Source organism: Chinchilla lanigera, unplaced genomic scaffold, assembly GCF_000276665.1.
Source record: "Chinchilla lanigera isolate Chin_1 unplaced genomic scaffold, ChiLan1.0 scaffold00029, whole genome shotgun sequence".
Lineage (NCBI taxonomy): Eukaryota > Metazoa > Chordata > Mammalia > Rodentia > Chinchillidae > Chinchilla > Chinchilla lanigera.
This window is the reverse complement of record NW_004955430.1, coordinates 5,840,662-5,864,622: the sequence shown is the minus strand read 5'-3', so window position 1 is coordinate 5,864,622 and position 23,961 is coordinate 5,840,662. Positions and strand designations below refer to the sequence as shown.

Sequence of the window (23,961 nt, the reverse complement as noted above, 5' to 3'; positions counted from 1 at the left end):
TCTTCTTCTTCTCTCTCTCTCTTCTTTTCCCCGCTGCTTTTATTAATTTGTTTTAAAGAAAGTTACCAAAACAACGCATCTAGGGGACTAAACAGGGATGGACCCCATGAATCGCACAATTACTGTATTGCTTTCTGGGAATTCCACTGCATCTAGGGCCCCGTGGAATAGAAGCCGCTGCTTTTTTATGGGTACAATTCTACATCTGCGACTGATTGAGTCTGCAGATGGGCTCTTAGAGAAACATTTCACCACTTGCCCCTTAGTCTGAGGGTGCAAGTGGCCCCTATTGCTAGCAGTTCCTGAACCGTGAGAACGAAGAAGCGTAGGGGGAGCCTGTGGACATTTAAGCACAAGAGCAAGTTGCTTTCTTTTCTAAAAGTTACAACTATCTTTTCCTTTTAACAAACTACTGTACTTGAAAGTTTGTAAGCTGCCTTAGAACAGACCTACCAGCAACCCCATGTACTGTTTCCAGTCTGTAACAGTTGAGATTCTTCCCATTTCCTCCCTTAATTTTGTTGTAAGGGTTTATTTAGATGTACGGTGTGCAGTCAGTTCTGCATTTGGCTTCAGAGTTGGCTCACGCTGCACATTAATTATTGGTTATCTAGAAGGTAAGCTCTGACTCATTTTCCTCTGGAAGGATGCCTTTCTGCCTTGCAGTAGCCCTTTACCTTTAAATATGCATTTTCAGGGAATTTTGTGGTGACCTGCAATGTGGCACCTTTGGCTACATCTGGATTTGAGTCCCTTACCACCAGCATGTCTCCTGAGTGAGGACATCATCCAGTGGTATTAGGGATCTGAGGAATCTGTTAATGAACCGTAGGTTTACGGCCCGCCTCGAATATCTATCCATGAGATTCAGAAATTACACATGGGGAAGCTGCCTTGGACAATAAAAGAACAAACACATTCTGGATCTTAATAGGAAACAAAAATGCATAAACGAAAGCAGACTGCTTCTTTAAATATACAATTTCAGAACAAGACTAGTCTCCCAAGAAAGTTTGAGGAACCCTGAATTTAATTGGGAAAAGAAGCTGGGGCTCTGTTTTCCTCAGTGTCAGGCTAGCAGATGAGATTTAATTTTTGACACTTTGCAGAAGACAGACTCCTTTCCATTAGCCAAGTGGATCTAGGGCCTGCGTCATTATTTTGCTTTGTAAATTCTGGCTGTGCTGTAATCAGACCTCTCAAATGCAGATGGTTACTGCGGGAAAGAATGAAGGACAGTAAACTTTGAAAGGAAGAAAGTGAAAGCTTTTCTTAATTTCAGCTCTTCTGTTCAGCCCCCAGGTTTAAATTGCAGGTCTACAGAGTAACTTTTTGTAATAGTTTTGTCTTTTTTTTCCCCTTTCATTACACTTAAGATCTTTAAGTTTCGTTTACCTGGAAGTTGAGAATCAGAGACTATACAAAATCTGTTTCATTGATGCTGAAGCTCTATCACTAGGACTTACCAGGTCTGTAATTTTTATGGTTATTGTTTATCTTCAGTTTTTCTTTATCTTTAATCTCCAATGGTTCCAAAGGAAGATAGGCTATAGATAGGCTTGCCGTAAGTAATTTGTGACTTCCCATTGAAGGAGCCTCTGACAGAGGCTAGACCTTTTCAGGCCCACTACTTCTCATAGGATGTGTCCCCATCAGATGCAAATTACCACTGAGGTCTCTATGCCAAGCACAGGGATGATGAACCACCGCACGGACCCATTTCCTGGGGCATCTCCTAAATATCAGTGAATAATGCTTTTTGAATTCTCAAACATTTGAAAAATAAGTTCAGTTACTAGAGAGTTAGGCAGAATATTGTTCCTTCAGTATTTTGAAGATAGTGATGATTGAGTGAGAAATGGGTAATCACTATTACTTTATAGTCAGTTTGATATAAAAACATTTGGTGTTTCTAAAACTCTTGACCCATGAACTCTTAGATCAAAGTCACATGTAGCCTTAGGTAAGCATGCAGATTGCTAAACCTCTACTTGGGCTTATTGAATAGGTATCTCTTGTCCAGGGGCCCAGGAATCTGCATTACCAGGTATGCAAATGATTCTTGGGATGCCATCCAGTTGGGTGCTATCCTACTTTGAATTATTTTTATATTTTGGTGACTGTATATTTTTTGCAGATGTGTGATTCATCACAATGCACTGTGTGATAGAAAGAGATGAGCCCTGAGGGATCTCTGTGACTACTTTTAGTTGTGTACGTCATTTAGATCTGGTGCCTCTTGGAGGCTACTCTCTTCCTTTCTTGTGGGCCTTCTGTCCATTCACCCCTTTGTTTCAAAGAAGAGCATAATTCACTGTGTCTAAAAACATTATTGAGAAGTGATTTGACTTTAACCTCATACAAAATCTTCACTTCTGCTGATCTTAGTGTCTGAAATATTTCAGATAAATGTTAAAGGAGCTCAAAGTGTATAACATTTGTGAAACAGACACAACATGATAGTTTTAGTCAAAATTATGGATAAGATCGTATATCTCTGAACAAATCCATCTGAAGGGAAATTGCTGCCCATCTTTAAGGTCCTACCAAGGTCATTGGCAACTGGACTTTGGAAGGTTACGACTAGGGTAAATCTGGCCAAGAGCAGGTAAGGCTCACTGTTTAAAGAATCAAATGTCTGCATCTAAAGAAAAATGTAATCAACTAAAGAATGCTCTTTTGACAAGTTGTGCTAATATCCCTAAGTGAAGAAATGCTTCTGTTCTCTTATACTTCTTGCGATTTCTGAGATGACAATAAAAAGTGAGTCTGCAAGCCTTGCCTTTAATTCTTACAAGTTTAACAGATTTATTTGAGAGATGGCCAGATGACAGTAAAATGCACTTTCATCTCTATTTCATGAAGCTTTTAAAAAGAATTCTGAAAAAGAACTGGATTATTTTACAGATTATATTGATAGTGAAATTCATACGTACCAAACTTCAGTAACACTGTGCATTTTTCTAATCTACCAAAAAACACATTTTATAGCCAACAAAACTTGCTTTGGTGCTTCCCATGTCCAGCTCATGTTACTGTGTTTTTGAAATGGAACATTTGCTGCAGGGGACAGAACATTTAGCGTGAAGGATACCAACCAATAACAAAATAAGTTGTCTGCAAATAATGATGTAGGGTTCTTTGACATAATGTTTCTATTTTTCAGGCTAGTAGTTCTTCTCCCTGTCCTTCTTCTGGGTTTGTATTTGATTTGGGGAGAGTGAGTCAGGATTTGTTTATTTAGGACACAGATGCAAGTGTCCAAAAATAACCCACATCCTAATCCTGTCCCCAGTGACTCTTAAACAATATGGTGGTAGTGCTGGTGGAGGGGACTTTTGAAGTGTTATCTGTTCCTACGCAGAAGTTTTCTGCCATGTGAGTGCTTTATTCCATTTGGCGTTTTTAAAATTTAACTACAGGGCAATTTTTTTAAGTTGGAAAGTAGATTCTGTACTACTAAAATGCTATCATTTTCCCCCAAATACATATATTCTTTTAATCTCACATTCAATTTCTTCTATTATTTCATTTCTGAACTCAAAGGAAATAAAACTCTTTTCCCCTCCATAGGTTTAAAATGTTAAGATCATGAAATTATATAATCTCTTTAAAAAGCAAAAGGTAAATAAAATAATTCTTTAAGAAAAAGCCAAATGCTTAAACCCCCAACAATACAGTCAAAACTGTGAAAAGATATCAACTTGAAGTAATTCAAATGACACAATTTTATAGTTGTCTTACCATGACCTTAAGAAAATATTTCCCAAAAGGAATTCTCCCTTAAATAATTCTTTTAGACAGGGTCTTGAAGAACAAATTCTCTTGAAGTGAATTGTTGTCTTTGATGGTGCTATTTTCCTGCAAATTCCAGGGGACAGAATATTTGGTTTTAACTTAAGCTAATGAAAGTAATTTTCCTTTGAGAAATAGGTTTTTGGCTGAATTGTAAAGCCTGTCTGCAGGTGAGATTTAATTTAATCCTTTGAGTATTTAAGAAGCATTCCTGAGACAGTGGCCAAAGAGTGACAAGATTAGCACTTTGTTTATTGAAAGTGTGAGGATAAGAAAAGGAGTGTAATGATTTTTAAATAATCTTAATGGCAATTTTTAATTAGTACAATATACATTATTTAAGTTGTCAAAATTTAAGGTTCACTTAAATTTTAAAGTTAGGTGCAATTGAAGTTCATCTAGGAATTAAACAGCAAGGCAGCAAGCATAGAAAATGGGCAGTATGTTGTGAACTAAATTTCAAGTTTACAATGGAGAATGGAAGAAGAATGCTTTAATATTAAAAGCAAGTACATCAGTGAAAATCTGCAGTAGACCTATTGTGGCTTTGTCAGAGCCTCAATCATTTATACATGGCCTTCCTGTGCTTTTAACAAATGTTTTTCTCTTTGTCTCATCATTTCCTTCTTAATTCTTCTTTTTTTATGAGTGACATGAGTGACTTAATAAGCAGAATGGCAGATACAGTTTAAATAAAGACCTCTAACACAATGAAAGGTATATGTCTGGTTGAAACTTGATCCCAAAGTTATACAACTATATGGCTATGAAGTTCAAGTAAAATTGGTGTCATAAAAATTCTTATTCATTTCCTACTCAACGTGTGTGCAAATGTACTTTGGTGCATACAGTAATTCCCTTTTGTAGAGTTTGCTTTTTCTTTTATTTTGAAGAGCACAAATTATGAAGAAAAAGGAAACATTTTTCATATAAAATTTTATGGGTTTCAGGTTTTTATGTGAAAAACAAACTAAAGTAAATCTTACATGTGATTATCATGACATGTAGCAGATAGGAGTTTACAAGATATTAGGGGTGTTTTTCTTTTTAGGGGGCTGCAGATCTCTTAACTACCGTACTGTTCTCTAATTCATGCTGGCCATGGTTAGCAAACCTTAAAGATCTTGTCTATAGCAATCACATATTAATATTTTTACTTTGTGAATGTATCTACAAGCTGCCTTGGACTTTGCCTGTTGTTTTATCTTTGGAGATTTTCAGTATGTTCCGTTTCAGAACAATTTAGGGATGTTTTAAATTTGCTGCCTGTTCATTTTATGTGTAGAGGAGAAATTACACAAAATTCCATACTATTTGGGAACATGCTGTCTTGGTTAAGGGTTTGGATCACATTTTAAAATTAGTTTTAAGAGAAAGGAAATCATATAAATGTTCTGGAATGTGGGTAAGCACCAAGCATGGGAAACAGTTGCTTTTATTTTAGAGTGCCTTATCCACGGGGGTCAGACTGCTGATGATAAAAGACCATCATGGAGCTTTAAATATTGATTACACACTTTGGGTACAGTTTCTTGCTTTCCCCTTGAACTGAAATCCAGACTTTGGTAGAGTTTACACAGTGCAGTATCACAGATATTCCACAGGGTGTCATGATGTGGTTGTTTGTTCTCAAGAAAAATGGTAATAGGTAATTTGAGCCAAGGTTCATCCAGTATTTAAAAAGACTGGCTCCTTTTGGCTTTGGTCCAGGAATATTGACTGATGGCCTACTATGTCCCAGACCCACGACAGGAAATACAGATTTTAGAAGTGTCATGAAGGTCTTCTTTTTAAACTTTGAATTTGCCAAGTAAAAAGAGATATAAATAAAAAGAAATAAAGCAAGGAAATGCAAGAAAGTTATCTGTCAAAGTTATGGAGGCTGGTGAGTCAAAGATCAAGGCACTGCGCGTCTACTGAGGCAGTTCTCTGCTTCCACGACAGTGCATTGAATGCTGCATAGAGGACTGACATTCTATATGGCAGAAGGTCAAAGAGAAAAAAGGGCCAAATTCCTCCATTAAACTTGTTGTAAGAGTATTAATTTATTATTACCTGAGCACTTCCCGAAAGGTCCCACCTCCTGACACTATTTCATTACGATTAAGGAGATTAAGCTTCCAACATATGAATTTTGAGGGACATATTCAAACTTCTCTTCAGATTTTTTGGAGGATTTGAGAGCGTTGGCATTACCTCTCATCTCTCTGAGCTTTTGTTTTGTTGGTAGATTTTGATTACTCATTCATTCTCCTTAACTGTGATTGGTCTGCTCAGATTTTCTATTTCTTCATATTTTCTATTTCTTCATGTTTCAGTACTGGTTCATTGTATGTTTCTAGAAATGTGTGTCTCCTAGATTATTTTGTGCATATAATTGCTCATAGTAATCTCTTTTGATTTTTTTTGTATTTCAAAGATGTGAGTTATAATATATTTCATTCATAATTTTATTTATTTGAGGCTTCTCTCATTTTTGCAGTCTAGCTAAGGGTTTGTCAGTTTTATCTTTATAAAAAACCAATTGCCAATTCCATTGGTCTTTCTGTCTTTTTTATTTGTTTCTGTTCTACTTATTATTGCCTTTCTTCTGCTAACATTTATCTTAGTTTGTTTTTTCTAGATACTTGTACTATAAACTTGTTTATTATTCAATATTTTTTCTTAATGTATTTTTTACCATTAACTTCCCTTTTAGAACTTTTGCTTTATTCCCTAAGTTTTGATGTGTTTCCATTTTCATTTGTCTCGATATTTTTTTATCTACTCTTTTCATTTCTTCCTTAACCTATTGGTTCTTCAGGAATGTGTTGTTTGCACGTGCTTATGAGTTTCCTGTTTTATTCCTATTATTAATTTCTAGTTTCATACTACTGTGGTTGGAAAACATACTTCATACAGTTTTAGGCTTTAAAAATTTTAAGGATTTTTTTATGACTCAAGATATTATCTATCCTGGAAAATATTCCAGGTAGACTTGTAAAGAATGTATATTTTTCTTTTGGGCAGAATGTTATGCATATATGTTGGTTAAATCTAATTGGTGTACATTGTTATTCAACTCTGATATTTCTTTATTGATTTTATGTTTGAATTTGACTGTATTCTTACCTCCATAGTGAGTTTTATACCTTCATATATTTTCATGTTGTTAGCATCCTTTCACTTCAATTTTAAAACCTCGTTTTAGCATTTCTTATAGGCAGAATTGGATGCTCATGTCCAAGAACTTTTGTTTGTCTGAGAAAATTATCTTCCTCCTTCATTCTGAAAGACAATTTTCCTACAGATAGTTTTCTTGTTAGCACTTTTTTTTTTTAGTACTTTGAATATGATTATCTTATTCTCTCCTGGCGTGCAAGGTTTCTGCTGAAAAATCTACTTCTCTTAAATTCCTTTCAGTGTGATAAATTGTTTGTCTATTGTTGCTATTAAAATTCTTTCTTGTTCTTTCATTTTGAAGAATTTGATTATTTTGTATCTTAATGGAGGTCTGAAATTTACTCTATCTGGTATTCTTTGGGATTAATGCTGATTTTGCTCTGCAGATTTGGCGTTTTCTACCATTTGTTTAGATAAGCTTCAGTCCCTTTCTCTTTCTCTGGTTCTTCTAGGACTCCCATAATATATATGTGACCTTACTTGATGGTGTCATAAAAGACTCAGAGGCTTTCTTCACCCTCTTCATTCTTTATTTCTCTTTGTGCCTCTGACAAAATATATTCAAATAACCTGTCTTTGAGTTATTGATTCTTTCTTATGCTTGATCAAGTCAGCTATTTAAATCCTCTGTGGATTTTTTCTTTCAAACATTATGTTTCTCAACTCTAGAATATGTGTTTATTTCTTTAGTACAGTTTAAATTTATTTTTTGACACATTTTTGTCCATGTATAGTGCTCCTGATTTCATTTTGTGACCTGTTTTCTGGTAGCTCACTGAGTGTGTAAAGGTGAATTCTTTGCCAGGCAGTTTGTATCCCTGTGCCCTTGACACCAGACTTGGGTCCTGGGCCTCAAGTGTTGGGCTGACATTAGGATGTAGCTAGGACCTAAATATTCAGGGTCCAGCCTGCCGTACCACAGTTCACCAGCATGAGTCTAAAGCTTGGATGTGTGACAAAGTCAGGTGCTCAGTTCATTTTTCTTCTCTACACAAAAAGTGTCTTCTCCACATGTATTCACTTTCCAGGATTCTGAGAATACTGATGTGGGTAATGTGCAAGTATCCTTCCTGCCCTGTTTAATTCATCTTATTTTCATGCTTCTTCCATGTGTTATAATCTTTTACCAAGATTCACTATCTCTTATGAAAGTATTTTTATCCATGGATAGTCGTTCATATAGATATTTCTGCTTAATGTGAGTGCTGGAAGCTCCTACTCTGCTTTCTTACTGATGTTACACCTTTTGCTTACATTAATTTTTAAAAATCAAGAATGACTATATTAATATTGCATAATATAGAGGCAGAAAAAAGTTATTCAGGAAAATGTGTATTACATAATAATGAAAGAATAAATTGTAACATATCAGTCCTAAGTGTGTATTTTCAGATAACAAAGTGTCAAATTACATGGAAGAAAAAAGCATAAGAGCTGAAAGGAAAAATAGACAAATTTACAATTAGAGTGGGGACTTCAACATACTGCTAATAATTATTGATATAACTGAATACATAAACATATGGGTGAACTGGACAATTCTATCTGCTAACAAGAGCTAATTGATATTTAGGAAACATTTCACCCACAGTTATCAAACATACATTTTCTCTTAGCACACACATTAAAATTAACCAGCATAAGCTATACCGTGATTTATAAAACAAACCTCAGGAGATTTGAGAGAGTTCAGTTCATGTACACTATGTTGTAGAACTAGAAGTCAATAATAGAAGGAAAACAAGAGACTCTACGAACACTTGAAAGTTATATAACACCCTATCAAATAACCCATGGTTCAAAGATAAAATACAGGGTAAAAATACATATCGCTGAATGAAAATGAAAACATAGCATTTGTGGGATATCGCTGTATCAGTGCTGAGGTAGGAATTTCTGACACTAAATGTTTCCCCAAGTGTGTTAGGATTCACTGGAGGAACAGATCCATACAAAACATATGTATGATGATACAAAGGATTTACTAGATAGACCGACAGACTCAGACACAGAAGAGTCCCATTGGTTATCCACCAGCTCAGAGTTGGAAGAATGCGAAATGGCCATCTGCGTGGTAGTCAAAAGTCAAGATCCTGGAAATGTGCTGCAGAGTTCAGTGGACGTCTGTGTCACAAAGCCAAAGGATCTGGATTAGAAAGCCAAAGGGTCTGCACCGGAAGTCTTAAGTTACTGGAGGAAAACATCCAAAGGCAATGCTGAAGATCACAGCTCCTCTGACTAAAAAAGGAAGACTTCCTTTTTCTTTCCCTTTTTATGCCTTCCAGTCTACAAGCCTATTGGTTGGAGCCAATCACATCCAAAGTGAGTCTTTCCTCCTTAGGTTGCGGTCTACATGTCAATCATCCACAGACACACCCAGAGTTTTATTAATCCACTAGGTAGTTTCATTCGAGTCCAGTTCACACATCAGAATTAATTATCACATCGAGAGAAAAAGGAAAGATCTCAAATAAATACTCTTTAAGATTCTGCTTCAATAAAGCAGAAGAATAAAATAAAACCAAGTAGAAAGGATGAAATAATAAGAGGAGTACCAACCAATTAAATTGAAGACCTAGAAACAGTAGAAAAAATCCAATAAAATAAGAAGGTTTTTTTGTTTGAAAGAAGTCAGTAAAATTGTTATATGTCTAGTAACACTGATGAAAAAAGTAGAAATGCAAATCACCTATGTCAGAACTGAAACAGGAGCTATTGTGTCAGTTACTGTAGGTATTAAAATCTCCACAGAGGAATACTGAGGGCAACTGAGTAGAAATGAGTGAACTCCTCAAAATCTAGAAATGATTAAAATTCAACCAAGATGCAATAAATAATTAAATAGCTTTACAACGATGAAATAGAGTAGAATTTTATAAAATATTAATTACTGTTAATAGTAATTGTTGAGAAGAGACACTTTCCTACTCATTTATGGGCCTGGTAGTTCTCTAATGTTTAAACCTGAAAAAGTAATGCATACATGGACCATTAGTTCTCATGAATTTAGATATAAAATTCTGAACAGAGTATTAATAAATCAAAATAAAAGATGTATAAGAATAATAATATACTATGACTGCATGAGATTTATCCCTGGCATTGTAAGCCTGGTTCAGTATTTGTTTGTTTGTTTTTTTTTTTTTTTTCCTCCGGTACCAGGAACCGAACTCACGACCTTGCGCTTGCCAGGCAGGTGCTTTTGCCGCTGAGCTAAATCCCCAGCCCCTATGACTGGTTCAGTATTAAAACTGTCACTATGACTGTCTATATGAACAGAATAAAAAAGGATGAAATGTATTTTTGTATTAACTAACCCTAAAAATATTTTATGAAATTGAGCATCTATTCACAATAAAACCTCTTATTAAGTTATAAATAGAGAGGAACTTTCTCAACTTGCTGAAGCGTATCTAAAAATCTTTGTACATAGTATGTTTTTCACCAATAAGACTGGACGGATTTAAGACTGAATACAAGTGAGTAAAAGCAAATGTATCTATCTTTTCTAAGGCTATGCTGCATAGTGTTCTAATGTCCAAGCCACTGCCATAAGGAAAGAAACAGATATGAAACTATCCTTTTTATGTAGATGGCCCAAATTCCAAGGTATCTTTAAAGCAACTGTGCACTATTAGCACTATTAAATAAGTTCAGAAATGTTTTAAGATACACAAAATTTAATTGTAGCTCAATGTGCTAATAATGTATATAGGGAAGCTAAAATGGAAAATGGTCCCATTTATAATTATTCTAAGTAAAATAAGTGAAGAAAATAAGTAAAATAAGAGAATAAAATAAGTATTCCAAGTAAAATAAGTGAATAAAATAAGTAAAATAAGAGAATAAGTGAAGAAGACGTAAATGAATTGAGATATATGTTGTATTCATAGATTGGAAAACTCAACATAATAAAAGTGTCAATTCTGCCCCAACTCAGCTATGAGTTTAATGAAATTCCTATCTGCATTTCATCAAAGTTTTTTGTTGACATAGAAAAGCTTATTGAATATATTTTTATGGAATGGTGTGAACCCTATAATAATTTTTAAAATCTTGAAAACAAATAAGGTGGGAGGAATTACTCTACTGATATTAAGTCTTACTATAGTAAGTATACTAAGTATTTTCTGAGAGATAGAGACATAGACCAATGGGCTAGAATAATGAACTGAGAAATATACCTACACAGCTATGCCTATTCAGTTTTTACTAATATGAAAAAAATTCAATGGAAAAAGGATAGTCTTTGGAACAAGTGATGTAGGATCACTTAGATATTTATAGGCAGCAGAAATGTAGGCTAATCTAAACCTCACAGCTTATGCAAAAACTAAGTAGATTATAGACTTTAATGTAAAACACAAATCTATCAATTTTTAGTAAAACTGCAGGAGAAAATCTTCAGGGTCTGGACTATGTAGCAAGATTTCAGAATTGACATAAAAGTATGATTCATAAAAGAAAGAATGACAAATTTGTTCTTTTTTGGTGAAAAATTCTATTTAAAGATGAAAGCATAAGCTACAAATCTGGGAGAGATAATTGTAAATTGTATATCTGATGGAGGACTTATATTTTGCATATATAAAGAATCCTTAAAAGTCAGCAGTGAAGTAAAATCAAAGCAATCCAAATAAAAATATGTTAAGTACATGAAGAGACATTTTATGGCATGATGCACAGATGATATAATGCATAAAAAAACATTAAAAATCATTAGCTACTATAGAACTGAAAAATAAAGCCACACCTATCAGAATTGCTAAAAAGCAGTTGTTATGGCTTGTATCTGATTGTCCCCAAAATGCCTCATATGGTCATAGGTGGGGCTTTTCTGGGGTGGCTGGATCTGGGGTTTGTGATGCTGAGATCAAGAATGTGATGCTGGGATTGATTCACTGTGTAATGCTAGGATTAAGGCTGCCCCACTGTGGTCTCAGGGCTACCTGCCTTAAGGGTGGGTAGCCTAGAAGGCTATAAGAGACAGAGAGAGTGTTGCTGGTTGTTGCTGGCCGCTTGCTGTGTGCTACCTTGCTGCCTTCTACCTGCCATGAACTGTTTCTCCTATGTGATGCCCCTCTGCCATGCCACCCTGCTTTGAAGCCAGCCAACTGTGAACTGAAACTTCTACAAACTGTGAGTTGAAAATAAACCTTTCCTCCCTTAACTCTGGGTGTCAGGTATTTTGTCTCAGCAGGAAGAAAAGTAACTAAGACAGCAATCACACCGAGAGTTGGACAGGATGTAGGGCAATCAGATCGTTCCTACACTGATAGTGAGTTTGTATGTAGAATAGTATATATGCTCTAGAAAACAGTTTGATAATGTTTCTTACACAACAATCAAAATTACAAAGTTCATATGACCCAGCAGATGCAGTCTGGTGGCATTTATCCCAGAGAAACGAAAACTTATGTTCACAGGAAAAACCTATACGTGAATGTTCATAGTGGCTAATTTGTACTGTCCCAATGTGAGAACAACCCAAAGTCCTTCATCAAGTGAATGATTTCATAAATACATGTACACACTCACATGTACATATGAGATGGGTCATATATATACTATATACTACAAAGTTAAGGGACTGATTGTATTCATGTAAATTCCTTGGTCATAATATTGTACCACATTAAAAAAAAGTATTGTACCACATTTATACTAGATGTTAGCATTTAAATGAAATGAAGTAGAAGTATATTTGTATTGTATCATTGCACTGTTTCTTATAACTGCAGGTAGATCTGAATTATCTCAAGACAAAACATTTTTAAAAGTTTTTAGTACAGTGTCTCACTTGTAAGAATCACTTAACAAATACTGGCTAGTATCATGACGATCATGATCATCATCACATTGCCATATGAATTGAGGTTTTAAGGTTTTATTTTGGCTGGGGACAAGTATACTCTGTGCAAGCAGTCACCTCACTAAACCTCTGCCTCAGGCCTTACTACTGGAAATAGAGTTCCTTGGGAATGGAGATAGGTTTAGGAAATGGAGTAAGGAGTCCTTTTAATTAAATTTTTTGTGGGCTGAAAGTTTTTTAAAATTTTATTTTTAGCTATATTAAAAGGGCTGCATCACAAAGGCTGTTTTAAAATGTCACACATCCCTTGGTTTTGGATAAAATCTTACAGTATTTTCTGTGTAAGGCATCTAAAAGATCAACATACTTAGATGCCACGTGGACAATGAGAGTATAGTAAGGGGAACTCTAGGATTACCCTCACCATGATATGTGCCTCTGTGCAGAGGTTACATTTTACAAAATCAAAAAACAGGAACAACAAAAAAAAGAGAGAAAAAAGAAAACAAAGGAAAGTAAGCAAGTTTACGGAAGCAGGTTCTAGGAGTTTGGAGCAAAGCCTAGCCAGGGGCAACTCCTGGTTACTGCCAGCCACTGACTGAGCTGGAAAGCTGACCCCAAATTCTGGGTGAGAACTCGGGTGCACGGGCACTTTGATGGTAGCTTTGCAAGATCCTAAGCTGAAAAACCAACTATGCCTTAACCAGACTTCTGATCTACAAACTGCGAAATAATAAATTTATGCTTGCAATAGCTATATTCATGGTAATCTGTTTTTCAACAGCAGGAAATTAATATAACAGGTTGATGTAAACCTTTGTGTCTAAATTTGTGGTTTAGCAGGCAATGTACTAGGAATAAGCACTGCCTTTTCCACTCTGAGCGTCCCTAACACTCCGCAGATGGTATTTCTGAAGAATTGTGAGGGATTAGGAGACTTACAAAGTCTTGTTTCCTAAGTCATCTTTGTCTTCTTTTAAATTTCCCACCTGTCATGGAACAATGTGTGGTCCTACTGTGCACATGTGGCTCTGCCCACAGAGCATCTGAGTTGAACAGCAACCCCATTTGCCTAGAGGCTGCTTATGGTGTCAGGTCCTTGGGTCACTTCTGGAATACTGATGCACAAACCGTCAATTTCTGAAGTTATGACAGGCTGGTAATAATGGACCATAGTTGGAAAAGTTTTCAATAGCTTTATAGGGGAGCAAGAGAAAGAGACAGAGACACAGAGAAACAGAGACAGAGAGATAGAGACAGAGAGAGATAAGGAGATAAGAGACAGAGGTCTGGCATGGTAGTGTATGCCTGAAATCTCCCCTCTTGGGAGGCTGAGGCAGGAACATCGCCATGAATTCAAGGCCAGTCTGGGCTTTGTAGTAAGTACAAGGCTAGCCTGAACTAAGCAGCCTGTCTCAAAAACAAAATAAAACAAAAGACAGACAGAGACAGAGACAAACACACACAGAGAGAGACAGACAGACAGACAGACAGTTTCTCTAGAACAATGTGATTTGCTGGTTTGAGAGCTAATACTACCACTCTCCCTAGCTGTTGGGGATATGGTATTGTTTTTGTTTGCTTGTTTGTTTTTTTCCTACCCAGACTCTGAACTTATTTCTGATTTTATGAAGAACATCTCCCTATTGAAAGTAAAAATGCCAAGATTCGATTTTTCAACCTCCTTCATAGCTGTGATTTGTGCCTTGCCTTGGTCCTGGTCATTAGATATACCTGCCCCAGAGTCATGGAGATATTATGGACGTGAATGTGTCTCTATGCTGCAGTGCTTTCAAGGTCAAGGCTATAGGGCAGAAAAGCTCTAGAGCTAGTGTTATGGCTTATGCCCAGATGTCCCCACCAAAACCCTATGTGGTCATAGATGAGGCTTTTCAGAAGTGACTAGATCTAAAGTGTGTGACTCTGGAATTGGGTCATGATGATGCTAGGCTCAAGGGCACTAGGATTAAGGATGTGAGTACTACCCACTAAATATTCTGGATAAGATAATAGGGGCAGAAAGATGCTGTTAAGGTTCCTTGTTGCTTTTGCTACCTTCTGGTTGCCATGAACTGTTTCTCTGCCATGTGCCACGCCACCTCAGAGCCAGGCAACTATGGATTAAGACCTCCATAAACTGTAAGGCAAATAAACCTTTCCTCCTTTAACTTTGGGGGTTGGGTATTTTGTCCCAGCAATAAGAAAAATAGCTAAGATAGTGATGGTGTCTAGTCCTAAGTTGCAACTGGGTCTCAATTGTAAACCTCAGTGTCCAGTATTTAGCAGTATTTGTGCTAGAGTATTTACATCAAAACTTTGGGCCTCGGGCTGGGGATTTAGCTCAGCGGCAAAAGTGCCTGCCTGGCAAGCGCAAGGTCGTGAGTTCGGTTCCCGGTACCAGAGAAAAACCAAAACCAAAAAAAAACCAAAAAAACAAAAAAAACAAAAAAACTTTGGGCTTCAGTCTGGGCTATTTTCTCTGACTGGTTCTCTTGTCATTTTGGCTGTTTTTTGAGTTCTCCTGCTTTCCTGCTTACATTTTAGAGTCCTTTTTGTTGCTTCAGCTAATAACTTTTAACACAAACTTAGATATGGAAAACACAGAGATATGTCTTGTGGAGAGAAAAATCTTTGCTATTAATGGAATTTCAGAATTTAAGATAGGCAATCAGGGCAGGGGATACAGCTCAGCAATACAAGCACCTGCCTGGCAAGGCAAGGTCCTGAGTTTGATTCCTGGTACCAAAAGAAAAATCAAACTCAAGTTGTACTAACAAATTTCCAGTCATCTGGCTAAAATGGGCAAATAGAAGGTTACCTTTGAATAATATTTGAAAATATAGAGAGGTCTAAGCATGTTTGAGGTACTCCATGGTTATGTGTAGACCCCCATTATCAGATTAATAATATCTCTTAGTTAATGCAGACTGAGCAGGTCTGCAATCTCCCAAACAAGTGTAGAGTGAAGGCTAAACAAAGAGGCAAATGGAATGATTTCAGGGCTCCAGGAGGATCAAAGCCCTCTCCCAGAATTTGAGATTTTCTTGGGGCTACGACTAAGACCTTCCCTGGGTGGCTCAGATTTATTTAGTTAAGAAGAGGGGAGGGCAATGCACAAGATGGGCAGAACCACTCAAGGACTTCTCAAAGTAAGGTATTAAGTTAACCCACCCAGAGTGAGATGCCTGAGGCTACAGTCTTTATCTAGTTGAGGTTGGATCCAGGTGTCCTTGGCTGTGACCTTGTCTTATCCTTTGAGGCTTTCTAGCTTCATCCACCATTAAAAAACTCAGTAGGGATCATTGACTCAGAGATTCACTTACTATGAGTCCACCGCCCATCTCCAGACAAGGGGCCTAGACCTTGGACAGACTCACAAGTAAACATGAAAAGCTCATTGGTTAATTTAAGTCCTGCTCAGGGCTGCTCTGTAGTGGTCTCCATCACCCACTTCTTTGAATTCTTCTCTGTAGAATTCCAGGGCTGACAGAACTCAGCCATCACTTGCTCAGCCTTTTCCTTTTATATAACACAGTCTTTAGGCTTCCCTCCTTCCTTCCTTCCTTCCATCCTTCCTTCCTTCCTTCCTTCTTTCCTACCTTCCTTCCTTCCTCTCCACTCAATAAGTTAATGAGTAGTACTGCCAGGTGACACAACTATCCATGTTATAGAGAGTACAACACAGCATTTGTCTTAACTGAGCTTATCACTAAGTTATAGAGATAGCTAAGAATAGAGGCAATTTTTAAAAAGTAAAAAGTTGGGGATAAGAGACTTACCCTGACTTGGGGGTTGGAGAGACTTTTTGGAGGAGGCAGAGCATGTGCTGACATCTAAAAGTTTGAGTAGGACTTAAACTGGTGGAAATTGGAATGGCAAAGGTCTTCCAAGCAGAGGAGGTGAATAGACAGAGATGGAGAAGAGGTTAGAGAGCTTGTTCCTGGGAGGTAGCAGGAGAGGTTTGGCAGGGCTAGAGCTTGGCTGGAAGTGATGGAAGATCAGATAGACCATTTTTTGGAAGTTCTTATACATGGCATTAAGGCATCTGGAGTATATTTGGAGGGTGGAGAGCCATTGAAGGGTTCCAAGGAAGGAAGTAGCACAGTCACAGAAAATCACTCTGGCTGCAACACAGAGGGTATGGGGGCTGTGACTTGTTTAGTCGTAAGGACTTTTCTGCTGGGGATGCACTTGTGTGAAAAAACAGCAGCCTTCTCTATGGGAATTGGCCTTCCTCAGGCTTGGCAGACCTGAAATCAGGGTCCCTATTAACATTAGCTCTGGGCGGGTTTGGTGGAAAGAGCCTCAGAAGCCATTTTACAATTAGGGCTGTCATGTGATCTCCAGGGCCTGCATTCTCCACTGCCTCAGCCCTTTCTCAGTAGTGTGCTTTCCAAAATGTGCTATCACCTCAGCAGTACAGCACAGATCCACCAGTACTAGCCCCTTCTCAGTCTGCCTAGCTTTAACGGTTGACACATTGTGTCAACTTGAGAAGTTTAAAAGTTTAACTGAGGGACTCAGCAAGGAGCCAGGATCCTCATCCTGTGCAAGAGGAGGGCAAGGAGGTTATGTGAATATTACATCTGCCATGGTGTGTGTGTGTGTGTGTGTGTGTGTGTGTGTGTTGCCTGCATATAATATAAGGGAGAAGAGGCTTGCTGCATGCCCCCACCCCGGCTCTTGCTGCTTTTGCTGTCTTCTGCCACCTTGAACTGTTGCCCCTGTGCCATGCCACCTGCCTTGGAACCACCTGATTACAGACTGCAACCTCCACAAACCCTGAGCTAAATAAAGCTTTACTTCCTTAATTTTGGGTGTCAAGGGATTTTGTCTCAGCAATGAGAAAAAAGAAACGAATACAGAATTTGGTAGCAGAGGCGTGGGATCATTGCTGTGACTATACCTGACCATGTGGTTCAAGAGCCTTTGGGAATGGTTTGTGCGAAGAGTTTGGAAAGGTTCAGAAATGGCACCTGAAAGAGGAGAGCTGGAATGCCTTAGGCTGTTCTGTATGGGAGAGCCTGGTCAGAGCTCAGAAGACCAGAAGGCTGATAGAAATCCTACTGGTAAAGACCAGGCTCAGGAGGTTTCTGCTAGGAAGAAGGACTGCATTGGGTGCTGGACTACAGATGATATATGTTATAGTTTGGCAGAAAATGTGTCTGCATTTTGCTCCTGTCCAGAGACTTTGCCTAAGACTGAGATTAAGGGCGGTAGACTAATTAATCTGGCAGAAGAAATTTCAAGGCAGTCGAATGTTGAGGCTGTGGTATGGCTGTTGTTCGGGGCTTTTAGCCAGATTTATATTGAGAATCAAGAGCAAAGAGCCCAGCAGGATGATTTAAAACGGGTTTGGCCAGATAGAGAGCTCCAGTAAAGCTGTGGGCTGCAAACATAGAGCTGAGGAGATCTCCACTGTTGAGAAGAAACAGGAGAATATAAAAGACAGCCTGAGGGAATCATAAGAAGCAGCAAGTCTCCACCCTTTGCAGTCTCAAAACTGCAAAAGTGAAAGACTTTGCTTTGAGAAGAAAGCAGCAGAGCACCATGTTCCAGAATGGTAGCAGCTGTGCCAGGTTCCAGAACGGTGGCAGCATAGAACATTTTTCCTCAGAGTTGTATTCAGAGTGCCCAGTGATCTAGGCACTGGACCGCTACAGCCAAGAGAGAGGAAAGCCTGGTTACTGCTCCAGCTGGCAGCAGACTTTGTCATCATCCACATGGCACTGGTTTTCGGTGCATGCAGAATGCAAGAGTTATGCGGTTAAAAAATCTTCTACCTCGATTTCAGAAGGGAGGCCAGGCAGTGTGCCCCTGAGAGGCAGTGTGTGAGGCTGTGATTAAGAAGCCAAAGATTCAGTGGAGACCCCAGAAGTTTGGACAAGTCAGGAACCTGTATTACCTAAGGAAAGGGGCAAGGAGGGAGTAAAGTGGGCCTAACAGAGAAGCCATGGGAGATATAACCACCAGAAGTACCTTAGAGGTGGAGCCATTCAATCCATTTGGAGCTCACAGTTTGCCACAGATTGCTTCAGATGCTTGACATGGAAGTACAGGACTTGACGTTTGCCTTGCTGGAGTTTGGACTTCCTTTACTCCCAATCCTTTGCATTCTTGATTGTAACTTTTGTAATAAAAACGTTTATCTTGTGCCATTGAATGTTGGAAGTGTTTTAACTTTGTTTTCATTTGTATAGGGGCTTGCAGCTAAGAGTTTGCCTCACATCTCAGAGAAGACTTGGGACTTTTCAGCAATGCTGAAACTGTTAGAACTTTGGCAGTGCTTAGAAATAGAATAAATGCCTTTTGCATAAAGAGGTGTGCATGAATCCTTGGCAGGCCGAATGTTATGGTTCTAATGTAATATAATGTTTTTAGACTTAATAGTGTTTCTTAAGGATTGTTAAACCTGTGTTATAATGTGTAAGTTATGAAATGTTAAGAATAAGCACATCTTTGTATCTGAAAACTGGTTTTAAAGAAATGTGTCCAGGTGCCAACTTGACAAGGGGTGGATTTTAATGATTGATACACTGTGTCAACTTGAGAAGTTTAGAAATTTAAGTAAAGGACTCAGCAGGGAGCCATGGTCCTTACATTGTAAACATCCTCATCTTGTACAGGAGGAGGGTGTGGAGATTGTGTGGATGCTAAACCCACCTTGGGGTTGGGGGGTGGGTGCAGCCTGCATACAATAGAACGGAGAAGAAGAGGCTTGTTGTCCTTCCTCTTTGCTCTTGTTGTTTTTTCTGTCTCCTTCAGCCTTGAACTGTTGTCCCTGTGCTATGCCACCCTACCTTGGGGCCAGCTGATTACAGACTGAAACCTCCACAAACCCTGAACTAAATAAACCTTTCCTTCCTTAATTTTGGGCATTGAGGTATCTTGTCTCAGCAAAGAGAAAAAAGTAACCGAGCCATCAGCTCTGACCAAAAAGTAGCTCAATTCAGTGGCAAGTGCAAGATAGTTCTTTAGCTCCTTGTAATCAGGCTAGTCTCTTACTTCAATAATTACACTGATAGTCTATTGACTATGTTACTAAGATAGATTGTGTTCTGCAATGTGCAAAATTTAAAAAATTTTGTTCAGTTTACATGCTTGAGATTCCCTATCTTAACCCTGGTTTTTTTATTTCTTCTTTAATTTCTGCAATTTGAACATTGTATAACTTCACCCTTTGAATAAAATGATCCTAAATGCTTTTCTTGAAAATGTTCTAACAATTTTAGAACATGAGAAAGCCATGAAATAATTTTCTAAAGATAAAAATTTATGTTCTCACCAGTCTCCTAAAATTTAAATTTTAAGAATTTAGTTCTACTTGGAGTAACAGTTCCTTGAGCAATGAATCATTTTTTAAAAATACAATTTATTGTTTAAATATCACTTAAGGAACCATTTCCATATTTTGTTCTTGGTTTGAAAATGTCTTTTTATTCTCTTTTATTATGATCAAGAAAAACAAGTTGGCAGATACCGAAAAATATGAAGAAGAAATGTAAAATAATTTATCACCTCATTGCCAAATGAAACAGTTTGGAGTGTTGCTTTTATATACATTTTTTTTTGTTCTGTGAAAGAACTTTTTCTTTTTGCAAAATTGATATCATTTTGTATTCTGTTTTTCCCCATAAAGTTCTACCAGTTCCATTTAGTTAGCAATTATCTTCAACCATGATTTTTTTTAATAGTACATGTTTGTAGTACTTAATGTTTATATTGCTTGTATGGAGTTGATACATGCACATAACATCTTAATTCCTTTTTCATCCTGTTTCTTTGCCTTCCCCTTTCCCTTCCTCCATCTCTTAATCCCTTTCCTTTGTGAGCAGGACCTATCTCCCTATTTCCTGTTTTCTGTCTTTTATTTTGCTCTTTATTTTAAATCAGTATCTAATAGCCATGGTTTAAATGAATGAACAGTCTGTGATTGCTGATAATTTGCTGTCTTGTTCTATTTTGTGTTGCTGTACAAAATACCTGATGCTGGGAATGTCACATAGTAATAAAGTTTATGTATCTCACAGTTCTGCAGCTCCAGAAGCATAATAGCATCACCATCAGTTTCTATTGGCAATATTTTGGCTATATCACAGCATAGCAGATGGCCTCACACCGTGGGAGCATTTGCAAGAGTGAGAGGTCACATGTAGAAAGAAGAAGCCAGAGACTTAGTGGGTTTTTTTTTCTGGTACCAGGAATCGAACTCACGACCTCGCACTTGCCAGGCAGGAGCTGTGCCGCTCAGCTATATCCCCTGCCCCGAAGCCAGAGACTTACAAAGGACCAGATTTGCTCTTTTATAACAAAGCACTCTTGGGAGAAATGATCCAGTCCTGTGAGGACGGACCCACCTGCAGGATAGCATTAATCCATTCATGGGGGTGGTTCTCCCAATACCTAACCGCCTTCCTCTAGGCCACACCTCTTACAGGTTTCTCTATATTTAAACATCACCACGCTGAGTACCAAGTTTCCAGGACAGAACATGAACCTCTGGGGAAGAAGCTACACCCGAACAATAATACTTGTCCAATTTAGTTTTGTGTAGTACTTGTATTATATAATTATTTCTGTACTCATATGTTTAATATTACTGCAATATGCAAATACAGCCTAATCTCCCCAGCCAGATAACTCTGGTTGAGATTAAACCAGTAATAAAACCCACATGATAAAAAATCAAACAGAAAACTACAGAAGTGTACAAACAGGAAACCCAGAGGCTCTCCTGTACCTCCTGCGTCTTAGATTCCCTTCTCTCAGAGGTTAAAATTTCTTGTGATTTTTCACCCAAGTATATGTTATCTATTTATAGATTTTTAAAATCTGTGCAAGAGACCATATTTCCACGCTGTTCTGCATCTTGTTTTTCTCTCTTAAAAATCATTCTTGATTATTTTTGTGCAGCATTTCATAAAGTAGTGCATGCCTGTCTCTACATACGTGTCCACCTCTAAATCTGTTAGTCTTGCCTGTGGTACCATTGATTTTTCTGCTGTGATCTTAGATCTGAGATAGTGATTTCACCTGCATGTTCCCAGGCCACACCATCTTACATTTCCACAGCTCTCAGACCCTACATGTGTATTCGTAGGACCCCAGTCCTGGTTCTCCTTACTCCTCCTGTTACCTGAGGAAGCCCTGAGCAGTCTCACGTAAGCTGACAGCCAGGCTTCCTTTTGCTTCTACTTCCAGTTCCCAACATCCCTTTAAGTGGGTGTTTATCACTGCCCCAGGGCTGATGCCCTTAAAGAATGTCTCCTTTCCCTTGGTCAGGGTTCTGTGTCCCAGGATGGTAAGGGTGAGTGTAATTATTTCACTTGGAAGCACAGTATATTTGCGCACTGTGTCTGTATAGAAATATATCCATGGATGTTGGTATACTCGAAGTAGTAATGCATGCCGTCTCCACATTCAGTCCTCTCAGCTGCTGTTTTCTATGGAAATACTACCATTCTGACTGTAACCATCCATATTCTTCCCGGCACATGTATTTGCTTCTGGTGTTGTGCAACCACATGCAAACTAGTATCGAAAGGAAGAAGCCTTCGTTTTGACTGAAGATGATGATGCTTTTGAGTTTCTGTGAGGGGCAATGAATTCTTACAGTGGCAGCTGGATGGTAGGGAACACTGTATTTAGATGAGGGAGAGGCTTAACTATTTGACTTAAAACTTGAGTTTCCAAGATGTCTATCTCAAAGCAGAAAAAAGAAAAAAGGAGGGAAGACTGATGAAAGACAGAAGGAAGAAAGCAAGGAAGAGAGGGATAGAAGGAGGGAGGAAGCAAAAAAGATCTCTCTTTTAACCCGTATCCATAGTAACCACTGAAAAAATTAGATAAGCACATGTTCTGCAGGTTGCGGGTCAGCAGTCATTGTCTTTGCCTTCAGAGGTGTTCTGATGCTTTTCCTGCCACCACCTTCATTGTCACTGCCCGGTCCTCATTACTTCTGCCACCACGACTATTTTTATTGCCAGTCCAGGTTCATGCTAAAAAAATGAAGTAATCAAAAAATTTGTGTGAGTCAGATATTGTGTAACATGCATTTGGAATGATTCCCTGAGATAGCTGGGTGCAGAATACAAATATTTTGAATGGACTTATCTCAGAATTGCACTGCTTTTTTTTCATGTCATGTAAAAACCCTTTATATGAATAAATTGTTTGTATAGTGGGGCTTTTAAAAAATCCTTAGATAAGAAATACATGGTTTGAAGTGGAAAATAAAAACAGGAATGATAATGGGTGCAGTGCGCAGGAGGTGGTTCTTGCTGCTGCTGCTGCTGCTGCTGGGCAGGCATTATAATCGGCTGTTTGGTGTGTTTATTTTAGGCTGCAGATACTGGATAAAAGTGGCTGGTTGGTTGCCAGCACATGACTTAGTTGCCAAATGGAGTGTTTAGTGGTTGTTGCATATGACTTATATCACAAGTTCTTCCCATTAGCAGTCTGCTGGTGATAACCTACTTGGCTTTTCATGTGGTTACTTTGAAATAGCCACTTGACAGCATCGGGCCTATCACAGTGTTTAATACTGAATAAAAGATCGAGTGAATAACTGCATGTGCTCTGCTACACTGGTATGTTACTTGGTGCAGAATGGGAACCCTATGCATCTCTGTTCAATGAATGAACTAGTCCTGTGTAAACATTGTTCTGGTTCACTGTGCCAAGCTTAGGTTTAAGGACTTGAGACCGAGTGGTCTGCTTAAAGGGATAAAAATAAAGAAAAACAATAGTGCTTATATGTCTGAAAAGGCTTGAATTTGTATAGAAGGAGAAAGATATAGTCTTCTCATCTGTATTGCTATTTAAATATAAAGTTGAATTAAATGGGTGAAAGTCTCATCAAAATGTCCTCAAGTCTAAGTCAAAATGTAATCTTGTAATATTACTAATGCCCATAATCTAAGAAAAATTTTTAGAAAACCAGATCTACTTCAGAAATATTGGCCCTGGCTATGTAATAAAATATGCTTTAAACATGATCTTTATTTTTAGATTGAAAACTTGCAAGAACAACTTAGGGATAAAGACAAGCAGCTGACCAATCTGAAAGACAGAGTGAAGTCCTTGCAGACGGATTCCAGCAACACAGACACTGCACTGGCAACGTTAGAGGAGGCGCTGTCGGAGAAGGTGAGCCTGGACTCAGAACCAGGACCAGGGGAAGATGATCCATG

At 38.0% G+C, this 23,961-nt stretch overlaps 1 protein-coding gene across 10 annotated transcripts in view; it reads left to right on the top strand.

Moving 5' to 3' along the window:
- Erc2 (ELKS/RAB6-interacting/CAST family member 2) overlaps positions 1-23,961 on the top strand; it is a 963,719-nt gene that overhangs the window by 444,287 nt on the left and 495,471 nt on the right. For all 10 annotated transcript variants that reach the window (XR_001234567.1, XM_005387388.2, XM_013515688.1 and 7 more), the window contains exon 8: positions 23,780-23,917. Coding sequence is in view for 9 of the 10 variants with exons in the window: in XM_005387388.2 (XP_005387445.1) it covers positions 23,780-23,917 (138 nt within the window). In the remaining variant the exon portion in view is untranslated. The remainder of the gene's footprint in view (positions 1-23,779; positions 23,918-23,961) is intronic.